The sequence below is a fragment of the Somniosus microcephalus genome, chromosome 9 (genome assembly GCF_052327205.1).
Source record: "Somniosus microcephalus isolate GS21.2 chromosome 9, FLI_Smic_1.0, whole genome shotgun sequence".
Classification (NCBI taxonomy): Eukaryota; Metazoa; Chordata; class Chondrichthyes; order Squaliformes; family Somniosidae; genus Somniosus; species Somniosus microcephalus.
Genome location: NC_140995.1, coordinates 88826205 through 88846979, shown reverse-complemented (window position 1 = coordinate 88846979; position 20775 = coordinate 88826205). Strand labels below are relative to the sequence as shown.

At 42.0% G+C, this 20775-nt stretch overlaps 1 protein-coding gene across 1 annotated transcript in view; it reads right to left on the bottom strand.

Moving 5' to 3' along the window:
• Nucleotides 1-16137: 16137 nt before the first annotated feature.
• Nucleotides 16138-20775, bottom strand: part of apoba (apolipoprotein Ba) — a 65284-nt gene continuing 60646 nt past the window's right edge. Inside the window, exons 27-29 of the mRNA XM_085996829.1 lie at nt 20456-20570; nt 18495-18678; nt 16138-18213 (exon numbers count right to left, since the gene is read on the bottom strand). Coding sequence (XP_085852955.1) covers nt 16387-18213; nt 18495-18678; nt 20456-20570 — 2126 coding nt within the window. The 3' untranslated portion in view covers nt 16138-16386. The remainder of the gene's footprint in view (nt 18214-18494; nt 18679-20455; nt 20571-20775) is intronic.

Here is a 20775-nt window from a genome sequence, read left to right as displayed (position 1 = left end):
AAGGTGAAAGAAAAGTGATTGGCATCGTGGAAGAGAAAGAGAGAGAGAGATATGGATTTCACTTAGCAAAAGTCAGTTTGTTCAAGTGACCAGTTTCAAGACCTTGGGACTGAAACTGGGTTTCCTGCCAATAGGATGTTCAACAAGGGCATTGCAACCTATGCAAAGATATGTTGATGTGCATTGCAAAAGGATGTTGACATACGAATGTTGTAGAGAAATGTAAATGTGTGTGCGTAAGACAATGCTTTGACCGGAGACTACCAAATAAGGCAAGGCCACTTCCAGTATGATAAAGAGATCAGTGTAGTAAAAAAGAAGCTTTTAAGTTTGCAAAGAGAGAAACCTACAATAATTGAGCACTGTCTACGTTCAAATCTGCTGACAAAACTCCACTTGTAAATTGTGTTATACTCTGAAGAAATTATGCTCCGCTTTTAGATTTTTTATAGAAAAAATAAAGTGATTATAACCATAAGACTGAATTCATTACTACTCAAGTGAACAATAGAAGACTGTTTAAAACAACACTCCATGACTTACACAGTTGAAGATAGTGGGCTCCTCTACACTTACCCTCAGATCCAGCAGGGTGCTTGGCACACCTTTAAATGACTGCTGAAAATGTTGCTCAGATTGCATCCTTTTAAAATCAGACCCCTCAGATTCAGATCCAGCCTATGCATCTGGGAAAGGATATGGGCTGACCCTTCAGTTAGTACATTCTTGTTTCTCCCCAGCTTGCTTATGTTCTGTGCTTTTCCCAGTATATCCAACCCAAACTGTCTGCCTGAATCACCCGGAGTGGATGTAACTATACTGTTGCTTGTGGTAGGTGAAGTGAGTGACAGAGTGCTGCCTTCATGGGCAGGATGGGGACCTATATCTTTCTTTGGGATCCATTAAAAGAGATGAAAATGTTAGAATGGTGGCTGAAAGGTAGCCCTGAAACAGAGCTTACATTTCTAGTTGTGTGTTTCATGGTGCTTTACATGAATATATGCATGTGAGTAAATATGTGAGTGAGTGAGTGTGTAAGGACAGGAATAATAACAAGAAGCCCTGAGCTTCAGGGAGCCCTCCAGTTGCACCATAGCCCACTCCCTATGGTGTTACAGTGAGTATGGCCTGTTCATAAACTGAGGGAGACCTCCTCCAATTCAGATCTGCTCCTTCCTGTTAGCATCATGTTGTTCTGAAAACAGAGTGGCGCTGAGATGTTGGAAGTTTGAAGGGTATATCAATAATTGAAAAATAAGTGGTCACCTCTAACCAAATAAAAACAAAAAATGCTGGAAACACTCAGCAAGCCAGGCAGCATCTGTGGAGAGAGAAACAAAGTTAACGTTTCAGGTCGATGACCCTTCATCAGAACTGGAAAAAGTTAGAGATGTAACAGATTTTAAGCAAGTGCAGGGGCAGGGAAAGGATGAGGGAAGGAAAGAACAAGAGGAAAGGTCTGTGATAGGGTGGAAGGCAGGAGTGATTAAATGACAAAAGGTATGATTGTACAAAGCAAAAGGAGATGGTAATGGGACAAGTAAAGAAACAAAAGATGGGTCTAGAAGAGGTGTAAATGGGAATAACAGAATCATCAACAGCTGCCATCTGTAAAAAATAGGGGCAGAGGTTATAGTCTGAAATTGTTGAACTCGATGTTGAGTCCAGAAGATTGTAAAGTGCCTAATCGAAAGATGAGGTGCTGTTCCTCGAGTTTACGTTGAGCTTCGTTGGAACAGTGTAAGAGGCTGAGGACAGAGAGGTCAGAGTGGGAGTGGAGAATTAAAGTGACAAGCGGCCGGAAGCTCAGGGTCACTCTTGTGTTTCATCACATCTGTTGTGTTAGTAAATGATCATGTACAGTGCAGCTAGGTTGTGTTGTCGACTTGCTTTGTGGGGTTACCTTTTCAAATGGTCTGCTACAACAGTTGCAGTTTGAAATGGCAGTAATAAAGTAGTCCTGCTGCAGAATTAGCATGCACATGAAGTAGAGAGAACTGTTATCTAAGGGCTTTGTATGCAGCCTCAAACAGGATGTAACAGGATGAGAGAAAACTATTAGTGACCTGCTTACTTTGCCCATATACCTTTTTTTAATGGCCCGGTAATTCCTGTCGGGGGCTTGCCGCGCGTGCAAGCCCCCGATGTGCACTTACCCGGCGCGCCGACATCTGAAACCTGGCCCGCAGTGGATTTCCTGTAAGTGGCCCGGTTCTGATCTCGGCGCGCTGTGCTAACCTGACCCAGCGGCGTAGTTAGTGCGATGTGCTGGCTGGGATCAGGTGAGCACTGTTCAGCCAATCAGGGGAGGGGAAACTTCATTCATAAGTTTGATAGTAAAGACTGTCAAACTCATGAAAAGTACGGCACCCCAAAACACTACTTAAACTTTAAATAAAATTTTAAAAAGCATCCCAATAATTAAATTAACTATGAATAACTTTAAAAAACTATTTTAAACAATTAATCAAATTTTTGAAAAAAATAAATTTTTTAAAAATAGGATCTAAAACTAAACTTACCTTACTGTAGATTCTTTAAAAATAATAAACCTGTGGAAAAAAAAATTCTAAATTGTACTAAAAGACCACTTACCTGTAAAACTAAGTACTTACGTGTGGTTTTTCAATGCGTAAAAACCGGAGCCCTTTACACATGCGCAAATCTGTAAAAATACAGGAAATCCAAGTCGCACGCGCTGCCCAATACCGCGCATGCGTTCAGCCTCTTAACCCCTTGGGTCAGAGGACAGGAAATGCCGGTTTTCAGCGCATGCGCTGTGCATGCTGAAAACCAGCAATTCCTCCTGGCACACGCGTGAGTACCCTATCCGTACTCACGCATTGTGACAGGAATTACTGGGCCAATATATTCGTTCATGGAATCTGGGCATCTATTGCCCATCCCTAATTGCCCTTGAGAAGGTGATGGTGAGCAGTCTTCTTGAACCGCTGCAGTCCATGTGGTGAAGGTACTCCCACAGTACTGTTAGGGTGGGAGTTCCAGAATTTTGACCCAGCAACGATGAAGGAACGGCGATATACTTCCAAGTCAGGATGGTGTTTAACTTGGAGGAGAACTTGGAGGTGGTGGTGCAAAGCTAGCTAACCTTACCATGGCAAACTTCCTGAGAGTTTTGACCTTTCATGACATCTGTCTCCTGGTCCACTTGATATTGGAGGCTGCATTTTCCCTGATGGCCAGCTTGCTACAGATAGCCTGTATATTTTTTCTGAGAGTAGGATGTCCTGAGATCTCAACGGAAGCACCTTGCTTTACTGCACTTCTTCTTAGAACACCTTCCAATATGCATCTGAAAATAGAGCAGATTTGCTCCTTCCTGTGGTCATTTCTCTTTCTCTGCCAACAACTAAACTGCCCTTTAAATATCAATTTTCCATGCCCTGTTGATTATTAGTTCCCATAGGCAGGTGCAATCCACGCTGGGGCTCATTGTGCATATATAATGAGGTCAATGGGATTAACATGTTCAAAGTAAATGGGTTAATACCTCCCCTAAAATATCAGAGCGAGGAACTTTAGACAAACACATTGGGGGTCAATCTCATCTTGGGCAGTTGCGTAAAATGGGTGATAGCAAATCGGCCACTGGTTTTACACTCTGGCTGATTTTCTTTTCCATTGAAGCCCAAGGTGAATTTCACCCCCATTAAGCGTTTGGTTGCTAGCATTCCAAGTTGTAACTTGAGGGCTATAAGGTGTTAGAAAGAAAACCATGCCATTGCAGTTGCTATGCCATTAAAATGTAGTTGCCTCTTTAATTTCTATTGCTGAACAATTTTGCCTGTCTACAACTATTTTATTCCCTCCTCTGAAATGGTGCTGAAATCACTAATCATTCACTCTTCATTTTCTAAGATCACATGTGAAGGTTGTGCAGATGTGGTGCCGACATAAAAACACATCAGTTCAGAGCTTCACACAGCTGTAGATTCTGATGGGAAATAAAACTCAAACCATTGATTTATTATACAAACTGCAACACTTGTGTAAAATAAATCTGTAATTTAAAATAAAATATGGTGCAATCAATCTTAATCAATTATTTGGCCTGATTAATGAATAACATGGAAGGTAAGTTCATTCATTGTATTGAAAAGATAAGCCATAGCTGAAATCAATTCTTTGTTACGATGTTAGAGTTGTTATTTTTGACTTTAGAAGCTGCTGAAAATATTCACTCATGCCCCAATTTTGGCCTTTTTTATTGCTGCTTTGCACAGTATTGTAATGGGAAACCCAGCACAAAAATAAATAAAGTCTAGACCTGGCATTTCAGTGGCACTATGCTGACAGTAGCAAGGCTTTATAGCCCAGATTTTCCATATTTTATCACCTGATTTTCAGGTGGTATTTGGGCAGCCAGGAAAATGGGCAGATGTCCTGTACCACCAGAAATATGCTGAGTTTGTGTGCAGATGTGTTTTCTGATGAACAGTAGGAGTAACAGTAGAAGCTTCTGCCTCAAACAGGTGGGCACATCACTTAACTATTATCTGTGGGCATGTTGGTTCTGCGTGCTACTTCCTGCTGCTCTGGTGTACAGGGCTTCAAAGGGAAAGAATGCCTATTTGAAATGAGCAGCCAGAGTTGCTCGATGCCAATATGTACCTTGGAGGTCATGGAAGGGACACAGTAATGTGCATTTTAGCTATTTATTAAGCATTTGGTTCTCATTAGACCTTATGTCAATAGTTGTAAATATTTTTCCCCTAGCACCATACTGGCTCCAATGGACTTTACAATGGGAATCTCCCTATCTGACATGTCTGGAAGAAGAGGAAGACCTACAGCAGGATGGTATAATTCTGGGAAAATGTGTCTTTTATACTTGGATGGCCAACCGTAGTAAGAAATTCAGTTTATCTGGCATAAATCAAAGAACCAAGCCAGCATGTGTGGTGGTTTTGATTGACAGTTGTATCTCAGGCCTATGAAAAAGGGTTAGGGGCAATGATTGACAGGAGTTCTTTGGTGGCCAGCTCTGTGGTCGAAAGTTTCTAGTGTAAGCTTATCTCGAGTCATGGATGCCCAAATTACCAGTCAGCCTGAATGCAACAGAGATTTTTTTAATATTCATTCTTGGGATGTGGGCATCACTGGCAAAGCCAACATTCATTGCCCATCCCTAGTTGTACCTGAGAAGGTGCAGGTGGCCACCTTCTTGAGTGGTTTGATACAACTGATTAGCTTATTAGGCCACTTCGCTATTTATCTGGTATAAAAACTGCACTAAGAATATCCATGGCATGCATAAAGCAATATAACAACAGAGAATGCTGGAAAAACTCAGCAGGTCAGGCAACATCTGTGGAGAGAAATTTGAGTTGACGTTTCGGGTTGAAACCCTTCTTCAAAACTGGAAAGAAAATAAAAAGATCGAAGGCAAAGCTGCAATCGAACAAAAGAAGAAAAGGAGACAATAAAAGGTATTAGAAGCCAGATGAGATGGTAATGGGCCCATGGAGACAAAAGGCAGCTGAGATTAGGTGTGAAGTGTACTGGCAGGATAAGGACAGCTGCCAGGTGAGAGAGAGAAACAAAAGGAAAGGAGGGGGGGGGGGAAAGGAGGACCCAAGACAAAGGGTGGAAAAAATTAAAAGGAAAAAAGTAATAGAGGCCGAGGTTAAGATCTGAAATTATTGAACTCGATATTGAGTCCGGAAGGCTGCAAAGTGCCTAATCGGAAGATGATTTGCTGTTCCTCGAGTTTACGTTGAGCTTCCATGGAACAATACAAGAGGCCAAGGATGGTGAGGTCCAAGTGGGAATGGAGCGGTGAATTAAAATGACAGGCGACCGGAAGCTCGGGGTCACCCTTACGGACTGAACGGAGGTGTTCCGCAAAGCGGTCACCCAATCTGCGTTTGGTCTCCCCAATGTAGAGGAGACCACATCGTGAGCAGCGAATACAGTATACTAGATTGCAAGAAGTACAAGTGAATCGCTGTTTCACCTGGAAGGGGTGTTTGGGGCCCTGGACAGTGGGAAGGGGGGAGGTATAGGGGCAGGTGTTACATCTCCTGCGCTTGCACGGGAAGGTGCCGGGCGAAGGGGAAGGGCTGTTGGGGGTGATAGAGGAGTGGACTAGGGTGTCTCGGAGGGAGCGGTCCCTATGGAATGCTGAAAGGGGAGGGGAGGGTAAAATGTGTTTGGTGGTGGGATCACTTTGGAGGTAGCGGAAATGGCGGAGGATGATCCGTTGAATGTGGAGGCTGGTGGGGTGAAAGGTGAGGACAAGGGGAACCCTATCATGGTTCCGGGAGGGAGGGGCAGGGGTGAGGGCAAAAGTGCGTGAGATAGAACGGACACGGTCGAGGGCCGTGTCGACCACGGTAGAGGGGAATCCTCGGTTGTGGAAAAAGGAAGACATGTCGGAAGCACTGGTGTGGAAGGTGGCATCGTCGGAGCAGATACGGCGGAGGCGGAGAAACTGGGTGAATGGAATAGAGTCCTTACAGGAGGCGGGGTGGGAGGAAGTGTAGTCCAGGTAGCTGTGGGAGTCAGTGGGCTTGTAGTGAATATTGGTCGATAACCTATCCCCAGAGATGGAGACGGAGAAGTCGAGGAAGGGAAGGGAGGGAGTCAGAGATGGACCATGTGAAGGTGAGGGAAGGGTGGAAATTGGAGGCAAAGTGAATGAAATTGTCTAGTTCGGGGCGAGAGCAGGAAACGGCACCGATACAGTCATCAATGTATCGGAAAAAGAGGTGAGGGAGGGGGCCTGAGTAGGACTGGAACAAAGATTGTTCCACATAGCCCACGAAAAGGCAGGCATAGCTAGGACCCATGCGGGTACCCATAGCAACACCTTTAATTTGGAGGAAATGAGTGGAGTTAATGCTAGTTAAGTGGAAAGGTTGCTAAATATTATTGATGTAGTTTCTTAAGGCAGTGTAACTGGCATTTTAAAGAAAAGAGAGATGGAATATTGTGAGCAATATCAACTTCTACCTGAGCATCATTTGTATCAGAGAAGTTCCGTGAGTCAAAAAACCTGTAATGCTGGAATCTTTTCCACAGTTACTCAATCACACTGTCAACTAGTGCTTTTTGCAATATAATAACAGGGAAATACCTTTTGTTGTATAATCTCCCCAAGACATTCCAGCTGGCTAAAGATAGGGCTTCAACATCATTGTAAATGTGTTCAAGCATTGTGATCACAGCAAAAAGTGTTATCAGTCTTCGTATTTGATGGACCTCATGTGCACTGAAGGTAGCTTTAGCTTTCACATCAGTGCAAAGCCCCTCATTTGTCATTCTGTAATCACATTGTCAGAAAAATATGTAGCATGCCATAAAGGTTTTACTTTGGTAATGAAGAGGACAAGCAAATATTCTTTTTCAATATTAGATTTGCTGAAAGGGGAAGAATTAAAGCAACACTATAGCTTACACTCTAATTTGTGATTATTTTTTAAACAGGAAATCCCACAACATTCTGCAGTTATCTTCTTGAAGGCTGACTAAAAATAATACACTGAGTGTATCACATTCCTGTATGACCCTGATATTGGTTTCCGTCTATTCCAAAGTTCTTGGAGCGGTAGTCACCTTGCACGGCAGTGAGGGAATGGAGAAGCTTAATAATTATTGTGCATCAGATTTTACAGAGGATGGTGGGAGTTGGGCAATAGATGTATCTGATGAGAATGTGGAAGAGCCATTACTGGAGATAAGCATTCAAAAAATGTAATGAGATTGAAATTAGAAAAGTCATCAGGCCTGGATGGTATGCATCCCAGAATACTGAAAGAGGTTGGGGAAGGGATAGTAGAGGCACAAAGTGTAATTTTCCAAAAGTCTTCGAGTAATGCCAAAAACCCAGTTGGTGGCAAATGTTACACTCTTATTAAAGAAAAGGGAAAAGGATAAGTGTTGAAATTTAGGCCAATTAGCCCTAACTCAGTTGCTGGGAAATGTCTAATGACCACTTTTCTAAATGTTCACTCCCAGCAAGTGAGATTCTACGCCAGCAGCATGTATTTGGAATACCACTTTCTCTCCACCTTCACATAGGCACCCATGTTGTCACGCTACGCACTTTCCAGCACTGCCTCCTTCAGCACAAGGATGTTCAGGAAAATCCACAGACAACTATTTCCTTGACCGACACCTGCATGCTGCACATTTTGGTCTTCAGTCCTACGGAGTGCACCCTCACACATGGGGCTAGGCAGATTCCATGTAGCCACTGTCAGATAATCAACACATACTTTTGTAGAAGAAAGCAGTGCACAACAAGAGGCAGGTGGCTGTCACTGGGGTCAGCAGCATTGCATTACCTAACCCATTTAAGAAATGATCCCTGAAAAGTCAGGGCCAGAGCTTGGAGGATGAGGAGGCAGGAAATGCAGAAGCAGGAGGCATGAGCCCAGCTCAATGTTTGTGCAACACTTATCAGGCTTGATTTTTTTGTGCTGCTGTTGACTGGGAATAATTTGGGGTGCTGTGTTGGGATCACAACCTTTGTATCGAACTTCTTCTCAAACCTACTTTGAATATTCCAGGCCCGCACCAGACGCTGGTGGGAAAGCACTAATGGGCACATTCATGAATGGAAGTCGAAGTCTGGGTGCTTCAGGGCCTTAAAGGCAACAGGAACCTTAAAGGGGCAGGCACAATAGAATCCCTATATAAGAAATGGGAATGTTTGTGGATTTTATGGTGCATGGAACAAAACGTTTTTAAGGTGTCAGCTGCTGATGAGTACTGGAGAGTACTGAAGTTAATTCTAGCCAGTCAATGGTTGCTATTTCATTTCTGTGGCCTTCTTGTTTAGTTAAGTGGGCCATTCCTCGCACGTCCATGCTACTGTGTCATGGCAGGGTTGGCCGTAGCACCCTAAGCAGGAGTTTACATTCTCCTGCAGTATACCTTGGAGGCTGTGGATAAGAACAGCACCATGAAGAAAATCAGCCTAACTATTAATTTGCCTTTATGTTTTACCCTCTTGATGCCTTTACATGAATGGTAATCAGATACTGAATCCACAATGGAACCTGCAAGAGGCACCTCATCAGACACCCCATACAATTCCAAGGCTTGACATGCAGCAGTTGTTTCCGATTCCTGGGACTGCAGATCTCCGATGACCTGGCCTGGAACCACAATACTGAGGCCATGCTGAAGAAGGCACACCAGCGCCTCTACCCTCTACGGTGCCTGAGGAAATGCGGCATAAGCACACAGTGGCTTGTGAACTTTTACCGCAGCACCATAGAGAGTGTCCTGACGAGTGGTGTCAATGTGTGGTATGGTAACACCACTGCACAGAACAAGAAAGCCATCCAGAGAGTTGCGAATATGGCAGAAAAAATCATTGGGTGTGCACTTCCATCCATCGAGGAGATCTTCCAGACCAGGTGCCGGAACAAGGCCCGCTCCATCATCCAGGACCCCAATCACCCTGGGCACGAACTGTTCTCCCTCCTGCGGTCCGGCCGTCAGTACTGCAGCATCCGAACCAGGACCAGCAGGTTCAAGAACAGTTTCTATCCACAGGCAGTGTGCCTACTGAACTGCTAACCGCACTGCCTCACATATTATAGTCATATTCTTCCCCCACTCTGGAACTGAATATCAAATGAACTGTGAGCGCACAAGAACATTCTTGATCACTGGACTGTGTGCACATAGGACTCTTGTACCCCAAACTTAACTTATAAATTATAACTCATTTGTACATTGCACACTGCATTTTAATTTATATTTATTTGTTTATATATAAATATATACATTATACTTATACTACCATATACTTATCATATTACATTACTATTACTTCCAGTGGTAATAGAGGCTTTTTTGCACTATTCATCATATCTTGGACTGTCATTGCTATACTTTCTGCTTATTTGCCTATTGTTTCTATATTTATACTTGTTTTTACTTTTTGCTTTTTATATTTTATATACTTATATTGTGGGAGTGAGTGGGGAGTAAGCATTCCATTGTACTAGTTACATATGGCAATAAAATGATCTTGAATCTTGAATCTTGAATCTTACATCCACCTGGGGTGATATAGAGAGCGAGTATGAGGAGAGCACTGAGGTTGAATCTCTGAGCACTGGAGATAGGAACAGGACGAGCAGCAGGAGGAAGAAGAAGGGAAGGTCCCTTATTAGAGGGCACAAGAGCGTCTTGCAGCAGCTAGAGAGGAAGTGGAGTTAAATCTCCATGATCCTGAATTCAATAAATGCTTATATGACATGATAGAGTGTTGCACAATTGCGACAAGTATGAAGGAGTCCACATCCTGCATGTGTGAAGTGCTGATGCATGATATTAGAAACATGCAGACACCCTTGGAGCACATGGCAGTTCCAGGGCCATTTGTTGGGGAAGTCACAGTTGAGGCCTTGTTGCCAGTCTTAGCATCTCTCATGAATTCTTAGACTGCTGCACTACAGTCCCTTGGCTACCTCATGTCAGCCTTCATGGACAGGCTCACCGAAAATCAGCTCATGTGGTGTGCAAGCCCACAGAGATTGAGAACCACCTTGTGTAGTTACACATTTTCAGCACATGGATACTTGATTAAGCAGTATCCCTTATGATTCATGTAAGGGGCACTTCTAGCCATTGGAGCTCAAAGACCCACATGGGCACCATCAGTTACATCCTGCAACCTGGGTGAACCAGTGAGATGGTAAAAACAAAGGGCACATGCTTGCTGCTCCCTGGCATCTACTCAACAACTATGTTGTGTTTTGCTCTGGCAGAAAGGGCATCAGTGACCCATGTACCGCCAACTGTTGTTGCAAGCAAGTTATCTGTGGCCCCCCTGAAATTCTCCAGTCGACAAGCTCAGGATCGTACCTTCAGGTCCTCTTCCAGCAGATGGCACAGCTCTCCTACTACCTCCCTGTTAAATAGGAGCCTCCGCTGCAAGGTCCAGCAATGTCTGCCCACCCAGCTTGGTACCTCCAAGCTGGCATCTTCTTCCTCTGATGTTGTCCCATGCTTCATGCTCATTCTCCTTCTCCTCTGTAATATAACAGATATAAAGAGAGATCCCGAAGGACACCCCACTCCTGGTGTCCTCCCAGCAGCCACAAATAGCAGGACAATCCAAACAAAGTGCCCCTTTTAACAACAATGCTAAGTTCCTATCTCAAATAATCTTCTTTACTGTACACAATCTGCTGACTCAGGCCTCACAGTCCACGTTTGCTTTCAGTGGCTCATGTACAAGGACACCCAGGTCCCTCTGTACATCAACATTTCCCAATCTATCACCATTTAAATAATACTCTGACTTTCTGTTTTTCCTACCGAAGTGGATAACTTCACATTTATCCATGTTATACTGCATCTGCCATGTATTTGCCCACTCACTCAACTTGTCTAAATCGCCTTGAAGCCTCTTTGCATCTTCCTCACAACTCACAATCCCACCTAGTTTTGTGTTGTCAGCAAACTTGGAAATATTACATTTGGTTCCCTCATTCAAATCATTAATTTATATTGTGAATAACTGGGGCCCAAGCACTTATCCCTGCGGTACCCCACTAGTCACCGCCTGCCACCCCGAAAAAGACCCATTTATTCCTACTCTGTTTCCTCTCTGTTAACCAATTTTCAATCCATGCCAGTATATTACCCCCAATCTCATGTGCTTTAATTTTGCACACTAACCTCTTATGTGGGACTTTATCAAAGGCAATCTGAAAATCCAAATACACCACATCCACTGGTTCTCCCTTATCTATTCTACCAGTTACATCCTCAAAAAACTCCAGTAGGTTTGTCAAACATGATTTCCCTTTCATAAATCCATGTTGACTTTATCTAATCCCGTTGATATTTTCATCCTTTATAATACTCTAGCATTTTCCCTACTACTGATGTTAGGCTAACTGGTCTGTAGTTCCCCGTTTTCTCTCTCCCTCCTTTTTTAAATAATGGGGTTACATTTGCCACCCTCCAATCATGCTGCATCTAATCAGCTGGAGCAATGGCCACTCAACTTCCACCTCAGGCTGACAGACATAGTTCCCGAGTTGCGTGAATCCCGTGGGCAGCCAAGGAAATTTGAAAGGTAGGCTGAAAAATGCTCTTAAGGGGCTGACAAATACCTGTTAATGATTTGAATTAGGTCACCTGCCTCTGCTGGTGGGGTCACTGCCGCACCAGCAAACGCGCCCGAGGATTCCCGACCCACTGCAACTTATTTTAAATTTCCCACCTGACCCACCTCCAATCACGCCCGCATGGACCCCAGAAAATTCTGGCCTGCATTTCCAGTAAAATTTCCAGTTCACTGCATCTCTATTATAGGCATTCCTGGGATGCTTGGGCCAGAAAAATGAGCCCTTGTGTCCCTTACAGTGGCCTTGAAATGATCCTGTTGTGTAGACGCTTGATACAAAAGTGACCTTCACAGCTACAGAGCCATGTAAGTTGTTGAAATTGCTTGTAAATCAGTCTGCAGCAGATTGTACAGCTCAGTAAATGCCTTTTGAAGGAAGGCATAAGAGCCAAAAACAAATAGCCTCTGACATGACCAGGTAGGAGTGGTGCGGTGCGAAACATGGATGCTTGGGTTTTGACTGAGGTGTCATTTGATCTGTAGTCGATCCTTTCTTCTCTCAACTTTGTTGGCTTGAAAGGATTCGCAAATTTCATGTCTCCCCTGAAGATTTACTTCTGGCTTATTGGAGAAACTCTGGCTGGACTGAGTTTAAAATCCAGGGCTCCAGGGCCCAACAAGATGGCTACGGTCAACCTCATGGCCAAGGCCTGCAAAGTTCAGGTTTGGACTGACAAAGAAGGAATGTTCCAGAAATTAGAAGGCAGACAGGCCTTCTGCATTTATGTATGAGAAGCAAACAGTGGCATTCGGGCCTCTGATTAAAACCCATCAAGGCCGTTTGCACAGATAATCAATGGGTAATAGCTGCATTCAGACCTTCGTTAGTTGACTGCAACACTGTTTGAAAATGATCAACGGGGCATTCAAACTGGAATGGCCCCATCACAAGACCAGTTAGACATAGGGAAACACTTATGGGACGTTTAAAAACGGATTAACCGGCCATCCAGGTCGATGGGCCCAGATCGTTTTCCTTTGTAGCATCTTCAACACGTCCAGGTCAGACAAAGAAACAGGCTGATCTGGCGAGTGATAAGGGCTCCCAGAAAGGGGTATAAGTAGTCCCTTGGGAAGCCATATCTCTCTCTCTCTCGCCAGGAGTCCGGTGCCTTGCCTTACTATCAAGAAGATCGACGACGAAGAGCCCGTCCAAGGGAAGCAGGATACCCGTAGTTACATTTTAAATCACTGGGGTATCTCTGCTCTGGGCAGTGAAAACCCTAAAGACATCGGCAGGCAACGGGGCACGGAGCAGGTGTTCTAACATCCGAGACTGGTGAGCATAAACTTTCTGGCCCATCGCAAGACAACTTAGATAGGTGTAAAGGGTGGGAGTTAAGGGGATTGCTAAAATTGTCATTTTAGTCATTTTCCCTCGATGTGTCCGTTTCTCCTCCCCTGCTAAGTGTAATTGTGTTACATACATAGTGATTTCCTCTGTATAGTGTTTATTTTTCTCTATTCTAATAAACATTGGTTTTCTTTGCACCAAACCACTGGTCTCGTTTTGTTTATATCGCTGCTCGTAATAAGTCCGGTGGTCAGAACCAGAGGGGAAGCGATTCGAACCGCATAGGACTGGAGCAGCTCAGATACGCCTGACTGGCCAGACACAAACCCCAAACCAAAACCCCCTACAGGCTGCAATTTCCACTGCAGTAGTAATGCCATATACTGTAGAGAAATCTTACTTTGTCACATGTAGCCTATCATCAAAAAAGCAACAGTGTAGAAGGAAAAAAAGACTATGCTAAATTTTCAATCCACAAGCAGAGAAATGCTCACCGTCAAAAAGCTAGACTTCAAAAACTCTTCAATTAACATCAACTGCAACCTTGATTTATGAGCCACTCAAAAGCAGGTCAGGCCTTTTGGTTCTTTTCTGCCCCTCTTACTCTATTAACTTTGGCTTCTGTTTTTTAGATTACTCTTGCAGATAGGTCTTATCTCTCCATGGTCTCAAGTACCTTCACTGGCTCTGTTATCTTGGTACACTTTCGATAATAAGCCCAAGGTAACAAACGGCAAACCTTGGTGTAAATTGCCTCTAGTACTGGATTTATCCTGTTCCTCCACTGGAACTTTCTTCCATTTTCGAAAAGTGACAGAGCAAATTTTTGAAATAATAGTTGAGCAGGTAAATATATAACAGTAATATAATACATCCACACATTTTATAATATAATAGATGGATAGATATATTTACAATAGACTTTATACCAACAAATTCCTTGAAAAATATAATAAATAAATGCATTCTCTATACAAAGCTACAAATTTGTGTCTAACTTTTATACTTGTTACTCTTTTCTTCTTATCCTTTTCAACTGCAGGAGCTTACTGATTTGATCTATGTCTCTAACAATTCCAATGATTCAATGATTTGAACAATTCACCCTAATTGAATACCCATCAAACAGTCGCTGGGACTTGTTAGATTTGCCAGCTCAATTCAAAAGGAACTGCCAGAACACAACAAAACCAATCACACAGCATGTTTATTTATGATTGAAATGGCTGCGTTCCACCTCAAGCAAATTTGTGCAGACATACATTTGTAACCAGTTAGACTGGGAACATGATTATGACTGCAGCTAATTGTTAAAATACTTGGCCCCAAATTTCCTTGGGGCCTTTAGGGCCATTGTACTCATGATGGAGCAGGATTTCTACCAGTTGGCACCAGGTGTTCCTGACCCTATTAGAATTCCTCGGGTCAGTGTATGTACATAAAGTGGGCAGGAGCCCGTATTCGTATTGGTGTAGGCGGGCACACACCTCAGGAAATTAGAGCAGGGGTTGGCTGCAGCATTAGAAATGTCCCAAAAATGTATCTGTTTTTTCAATAGGGCAGTTTCCCCACTGCAATCGATCATTCTGGGAAACCCTGGCCTTCAACAGTTTCACAGCCTCTGATGCCTTTAGCAATGCTGAACACCACAGATGCACAAATTTCCTTATACCTAGCGTTGCTAAGGGCAGAAATCCAACATTGACATGGTGTAACATCATTCTTACATTTGCATGCACCTGCTGATTTGTACGAAGGCTTAACGTGCACCTGCCTACAAAGGACCTAAAATTTAGAGGGATGGGAAAAAAGGATAGAACCCAGCGTAAATCAGGTCCCACCCCAATGTCTGCACCCACCTGCTGCATATATGGGGGGCGATTTCGCCAATGGGGGCGCATTGGAGGCGGGACTGCTGCTTGTCGGGTCGATGTCCATCGATTTGTGATCAACCTACGCTATTTTCCCTTGATTAACCTTGTTAAGCCCGCCCAGCGGGCTTAGCAGGCCAATTAAGGGAAAGCCAGTTACAGAGAACGTCAGCGTATGATGTTTCATCTGTCAAAAATTTGTGAAGCTGTCAAACACTGACATTCTCTGTAGTTTGATGAGTTCTTGAATTCAAGACTCATCAAACCTCTTTCTTTAGCAGAAATTAGATGGTTGTTGCATTGGAGAATGCAACAGCCATCTGTCATCTCTGCCATGGAGGTGCAAGACTCTCCGCATCCCCAACTCCTGAAGCCTGCAGGAAAAAACAAAGGTAAGTAAACTTTTTCTAACACTTTCCACTTACCTCACATACTCACCTCTCCATACTTGCACCCATCGCTTACCTTCACAGCGCATTTTTGCACCCCGCAGACCCACTACTTGCCTCGATGAATCTGGCAGGGTTCGCAGCCTTCAGGAAGGCCGCACTTATATGGGTAAAATGGGGATAATCCTCTTATCTGCCTGTCCCCTTCCCGCCTCAAAGGAGACGGGACCCGGCGCGGGTCGACTATCCACCTCCTGGCAAGATGGCACAGAGGTGGGTTGGGGGCGGGTTGGGCACTTGCCCCCAAATTCTGCCATTTTCCCGGAAGTCCAGCCTCCATACCTGCCTCCCCAGGGCTGGCAAGATCGCACCCATGGTTTTCTATTGGAGAAAAAGCCAAGTAAATTTGTCTCTCTATATATTGTGACTAAGTTAAAGAAAATGCTAGACAACCAAAACAGCTTCATTTTGTCACATTAACCATTCTGTTTATTTACGTATAACCTGAATATTTGTAATATGTTTGTTTCATATTAACAGATATGAAAATAAAATGATACATGAAGAACTTGCCAAGTTATTAAGAAGTTTGCATTTATTCTCATTGGAAACACTGAAATAACGTGATTGTTTCTATTTCATTCACAAAAATGGCACGTTATACATGCTATATAGTTTGATTTATAACAACTTTAAATATTCAGATAAAATTTAAAATTTTGATTTTTTGTTCTTTGTTCTTTTTTCCTTCAGGAGCTTTTTCTCTTTTTGATAGCTCTCCAGAATCAGTTCCCATGCTAGAGCAGTACTTCTTTGTAGCATCTGCTGTCCCTTGATAATAGTTGTGTTTAAGTGGCTCATTGTTCCTTCTTTCAATTGGGGCACATCATCAAATGATTTCCATTCCAGAGGATGAGGAACATTAATTATAAGCTGTCCAGGTTGCCGTTCCACGTATCGCTCCATTCCATCAGATAGTTTGTTGGAAATCTGTTCCAAGAACCTCAATAGTTGTTCGGCAAATTTGCTGCAGTTGTCAAGAAACAGATCAACTGCATATTTTCCTTGAACAATTAACCCTACATAGGAATCATTTAGGTACAAATAAGTTTCATCTAATTTGGTTTTAATTGTCCGTTTATACGCAGTTGCACGCTTCTTAATGTCTGCAATTGTATCATTCAGTTTTATTTTGACCAGTTTAACATATTCAGTAATTCTTTCTTCCCTGTTTTCTTGAAACTCAGTGTGTAAGACTTCAAAATATTCATTAAAAGTTTCAACAGAATTATGAATGAATTTGCTTGCTTCATGCTTCAGATTATCAGCACTTGTAACAGTGAAATCAATTAATTTCGAACTCTCTTTTATATATTCCATGAATCTTTTCAACATCTCGACTAACTTTTCTTCAATTTCATCATACTTGACTGTCCATCCAAACAAGGAATTATCAAAATATTCTTCACAAATTGATTTCACATATAAGCCTGTGGTCTGAATCTTTTCCAGAAGGACTTGCAACATGTTTTGACTGACTTGAATAAGATTTGACAGGTATTCTTTCAAACTATCTGAATGCATTTGTAACTGGTCTGCATATGGTGAATTGACAGTATCGTTGTACAACTGGTTAATTTTAGCTTTCACATTTTCAAATTTTATATTCTTTAGATCTGCGTACCTTAGAACCATGAGTTCAGACCAGGTCTGGATATTTTCTTTTAGGGATTGTAGATATTGTTCAAAATCAAGACGGCGCATGTTCCCTAAAGCTTCAAGCACCTTTGTTTGAACTTTCTGTAGAAACTCTCTTAACTCAGAAATTATTTCTGAGCCATTAATGATTGTGGTAGTACCAGGGATTTTAAGCTCCAAATCTTTGATGTACTTGACCGTATCGCGAAAATTTTCTTCCACAAAATTATCAACGCTCTCAACAAGGTTCTCAATGTATTGTGTTGCGTGTTTTATGGACAGGTCATAAAGCTCTTGACCTGTATACTGGTCATCAAGTCCAGGCAGCTTTAACTTGGTGAGTTTTATGAAATTGATTGCTGCATCAATTAATTCCTTCAACTTAATCTGATACGCTTGAGTCAAATTAAAAATGATGTCCAATAATGTGGTGACCTTCTTCTCAAAGTCTACAACTGCTACTTTGTCTGCTGCTCTCTTGTACAATTTCTTTGTTGTTTCTTTCACCTGTTTATAGTTTGAAGCGATATCATCAACTGCAGACTGGAGACGAATGTCAACTTCCTGAATGCCATTGTTTACTATCAAGTATGCATATTTGACATTCTGCTTCATTAAGTCTTTCATTTTTGAGGGGACAGCACTCATCTCTATTCCAAGATGTTCAGTGTGATACTTGTTTACACAGTTATAGACAGCTCCAATCATCTTGGGTATTCTCTCCTTCAGGCCATTTACTATATCTGGAGTAGCATCATTTCTCCAGTTGAACTGCACTTTAATGTTTTCAGGGTTCTCCAGTGAAACTCTACTATCCAAGATAACTATTTCAGAGGAAAACTGTAGAAAGAAAATTAAGTACATTTATATTGCATGTAAAGACTGTTCATACACATAATTGATTGAAACAGCTTAGAAGTGGCAGATCCAGGCAATTCAGTAGTTCATCCTTAACATTCACTATTTAACACTGTACATGCAAGGACTGTGGATGGAAACATTATTATCTCTAAGTAACTAAATTACCTACTAAATTGGTTTTGTGGTTAACCAAACGAATATAGTACTAGCATTACTAATTTCAGTCAATGTTTCTCATAAACAAGAATGAAGTTACTTACTGGTTTGTGGATATACAGCTTTGCATACAGAACATTTGGCCTTTTCTTTTCAATTGTCATTCCTAGGAACCCAACAGATGGAGAGGTGACTGATGAAGACATTCTACCATTATTCACTTGCCAATGAATACTAAGGTCTGTGAAAGTTGAGCTGACGACATCTACTTTCAGCTGACTTGTTATTCTGATAGAGAAAACAATAAAAAGGATAGTAATTTACTGTAGAAAGGAAATGGCGGTTTCTATTGGTACAATATATTATTCATTTTTGAAGAGCCACAAGAAAGAATTACTGGTTTTCTATTTATGTCAGAGTTACTGGGGTAGATTTATGTCTTCACAACCTGAGCAGTAATCTGGCATGGCAAATCGCCCCTTAGAGAACCCATAAGATTTTCATTCCAATGTAATTAATGGAAGGAAAATCATCCAAGTTCTGTAAAGGGTGTGCGATCTGCCACACCAAATTACTGTCTGGGCGGTGAAGATCAAAATCTAGTCCACTGAGTCAATTAAACTGAACACAAACAAAATTGAGAGAAGTTCAATTGAACCACACCTAAATTTGTTGGGGGGACAGATGCCTTACCAGGATCAAAATATTATCTTAAAATCAAAAGTTACAACATCTGAAAAGGCAAAGGGAGAGCCTGGGCACGCCTGTAGAGGATGAGAATATACATAGGAACTACAGAATTAAAAGAATGCTATTATAGTCCATATAACCTATCCTACATCTAAAAAAAATACATTGGCCCGGATTTTCCGACCAGAGGCTTCCTGCGTGCAGATGCCTCCGATCTGGAAAAAAATCTACAAACTTGCCTGCTGGCTTCGTAGGTCCTGACACTGCCGCTCCTGGGCCTCTCCTGGTCCACGCGCGCAGAGGCCCAGGTATCCCAGGGGCGCAGGCGGTTCGCAAGCATCCCTGGGATCACATGGGCAATGGAAGAAAGGAATCCCCCTTCACACTTTTGACAGGTCTCTCCGGATAGACCTGTCGAAAGTATGAATGGGGATCACTCAAAAAACACACTAAAACATTAAATAATTGTTTTTAAACCACGCATTTAAAATTAGTTAAAATCACATTAAATTAAATATTTTAAACAAAAATTAAATTTTTTGAAAAAAATTATTAAAGTTTTTTATGGGGCTAAAAATAAACATATCTTTTTAAAAGTATTTTTAAATTATAAATGAGTGAAAAAAAATTATTTTTAAATTTTTTAAAACTCTAATGCTGGTAAAATCAGGCCTTATGCCTACTTTTGCCAGGCGTAAGATTTTTAAACGTTTTCAGCAGGCGGAGGTTGTGCAGAAATCGGAACTCTCTGCCCACGGAGGCTCTTCTCCAAGGCAGGCGGGTGATCTGTCAAGAGAATTTTTGACAGATCGGAAGTGCCGGTTTTCAGCGCATGCACTTCGCACCCGTAGGGATCAGAAAATTATTTTATTTCTCATACGCTTAATTGCCTCCTCTGTCTATTCATTCAATCTAGTAAGTAGTTACTTGATGCTTATGGGCAGAACATTCTGCTTTGGCAGGGGCATAAAACCCCGTAATACACCCCACCCGATTTTCCTTTCTATTGAAGTCAATAGACAGGAAAATCAGGCAGGCTGTATAAGTCATCCATTTGGTGCTCCTGCCGCAGCTGAAAATTCCACCCTATACATGAAAAAACTCTTATTTTGGGTTCACTAAACTGGTGTTACGTCTTTGCATGCAACCCATTTCTATACAGCTGGGTAGGAATCACACAAATGTGACTTACGCTTTTTCCTATTATTGGTTGCCATTCAAACCAGCATCTGTAGATAAGGCTTAACTTTTAACCTCTACCAGAAGATATGTTCATCAAACAATCGAGGACATTTTCTGGTAACGGTGCAAATTTAAACATTGCATCAGACAACTTATATATCATCGAAAAATTTAATAAAAATGTACACCTTACCCTGATTGCTGAAAAATGTAACTCTCCTGCCAGTTAACATTTAAGTCAGGATGGTCGAATGTACATTTTCCATTAAGATTATAGGCATCATTCGTGGTGCTTATGGTTGTGCTTGCTATGAAAAAGGGGAAAAATATATTTTAAAAATAAATATCAAATATTATCTATTACATTTCAATGTTAATACTTTTGCAAGAAATATATTGAATCCCCTACAGATTTTCTAACCATGATTATGGTAATTGAATAAACAAAATAAATTATTTTGACAGTATTTATAAAAATATTTCAGAAATTCTTACACAACAGATACACTAGCA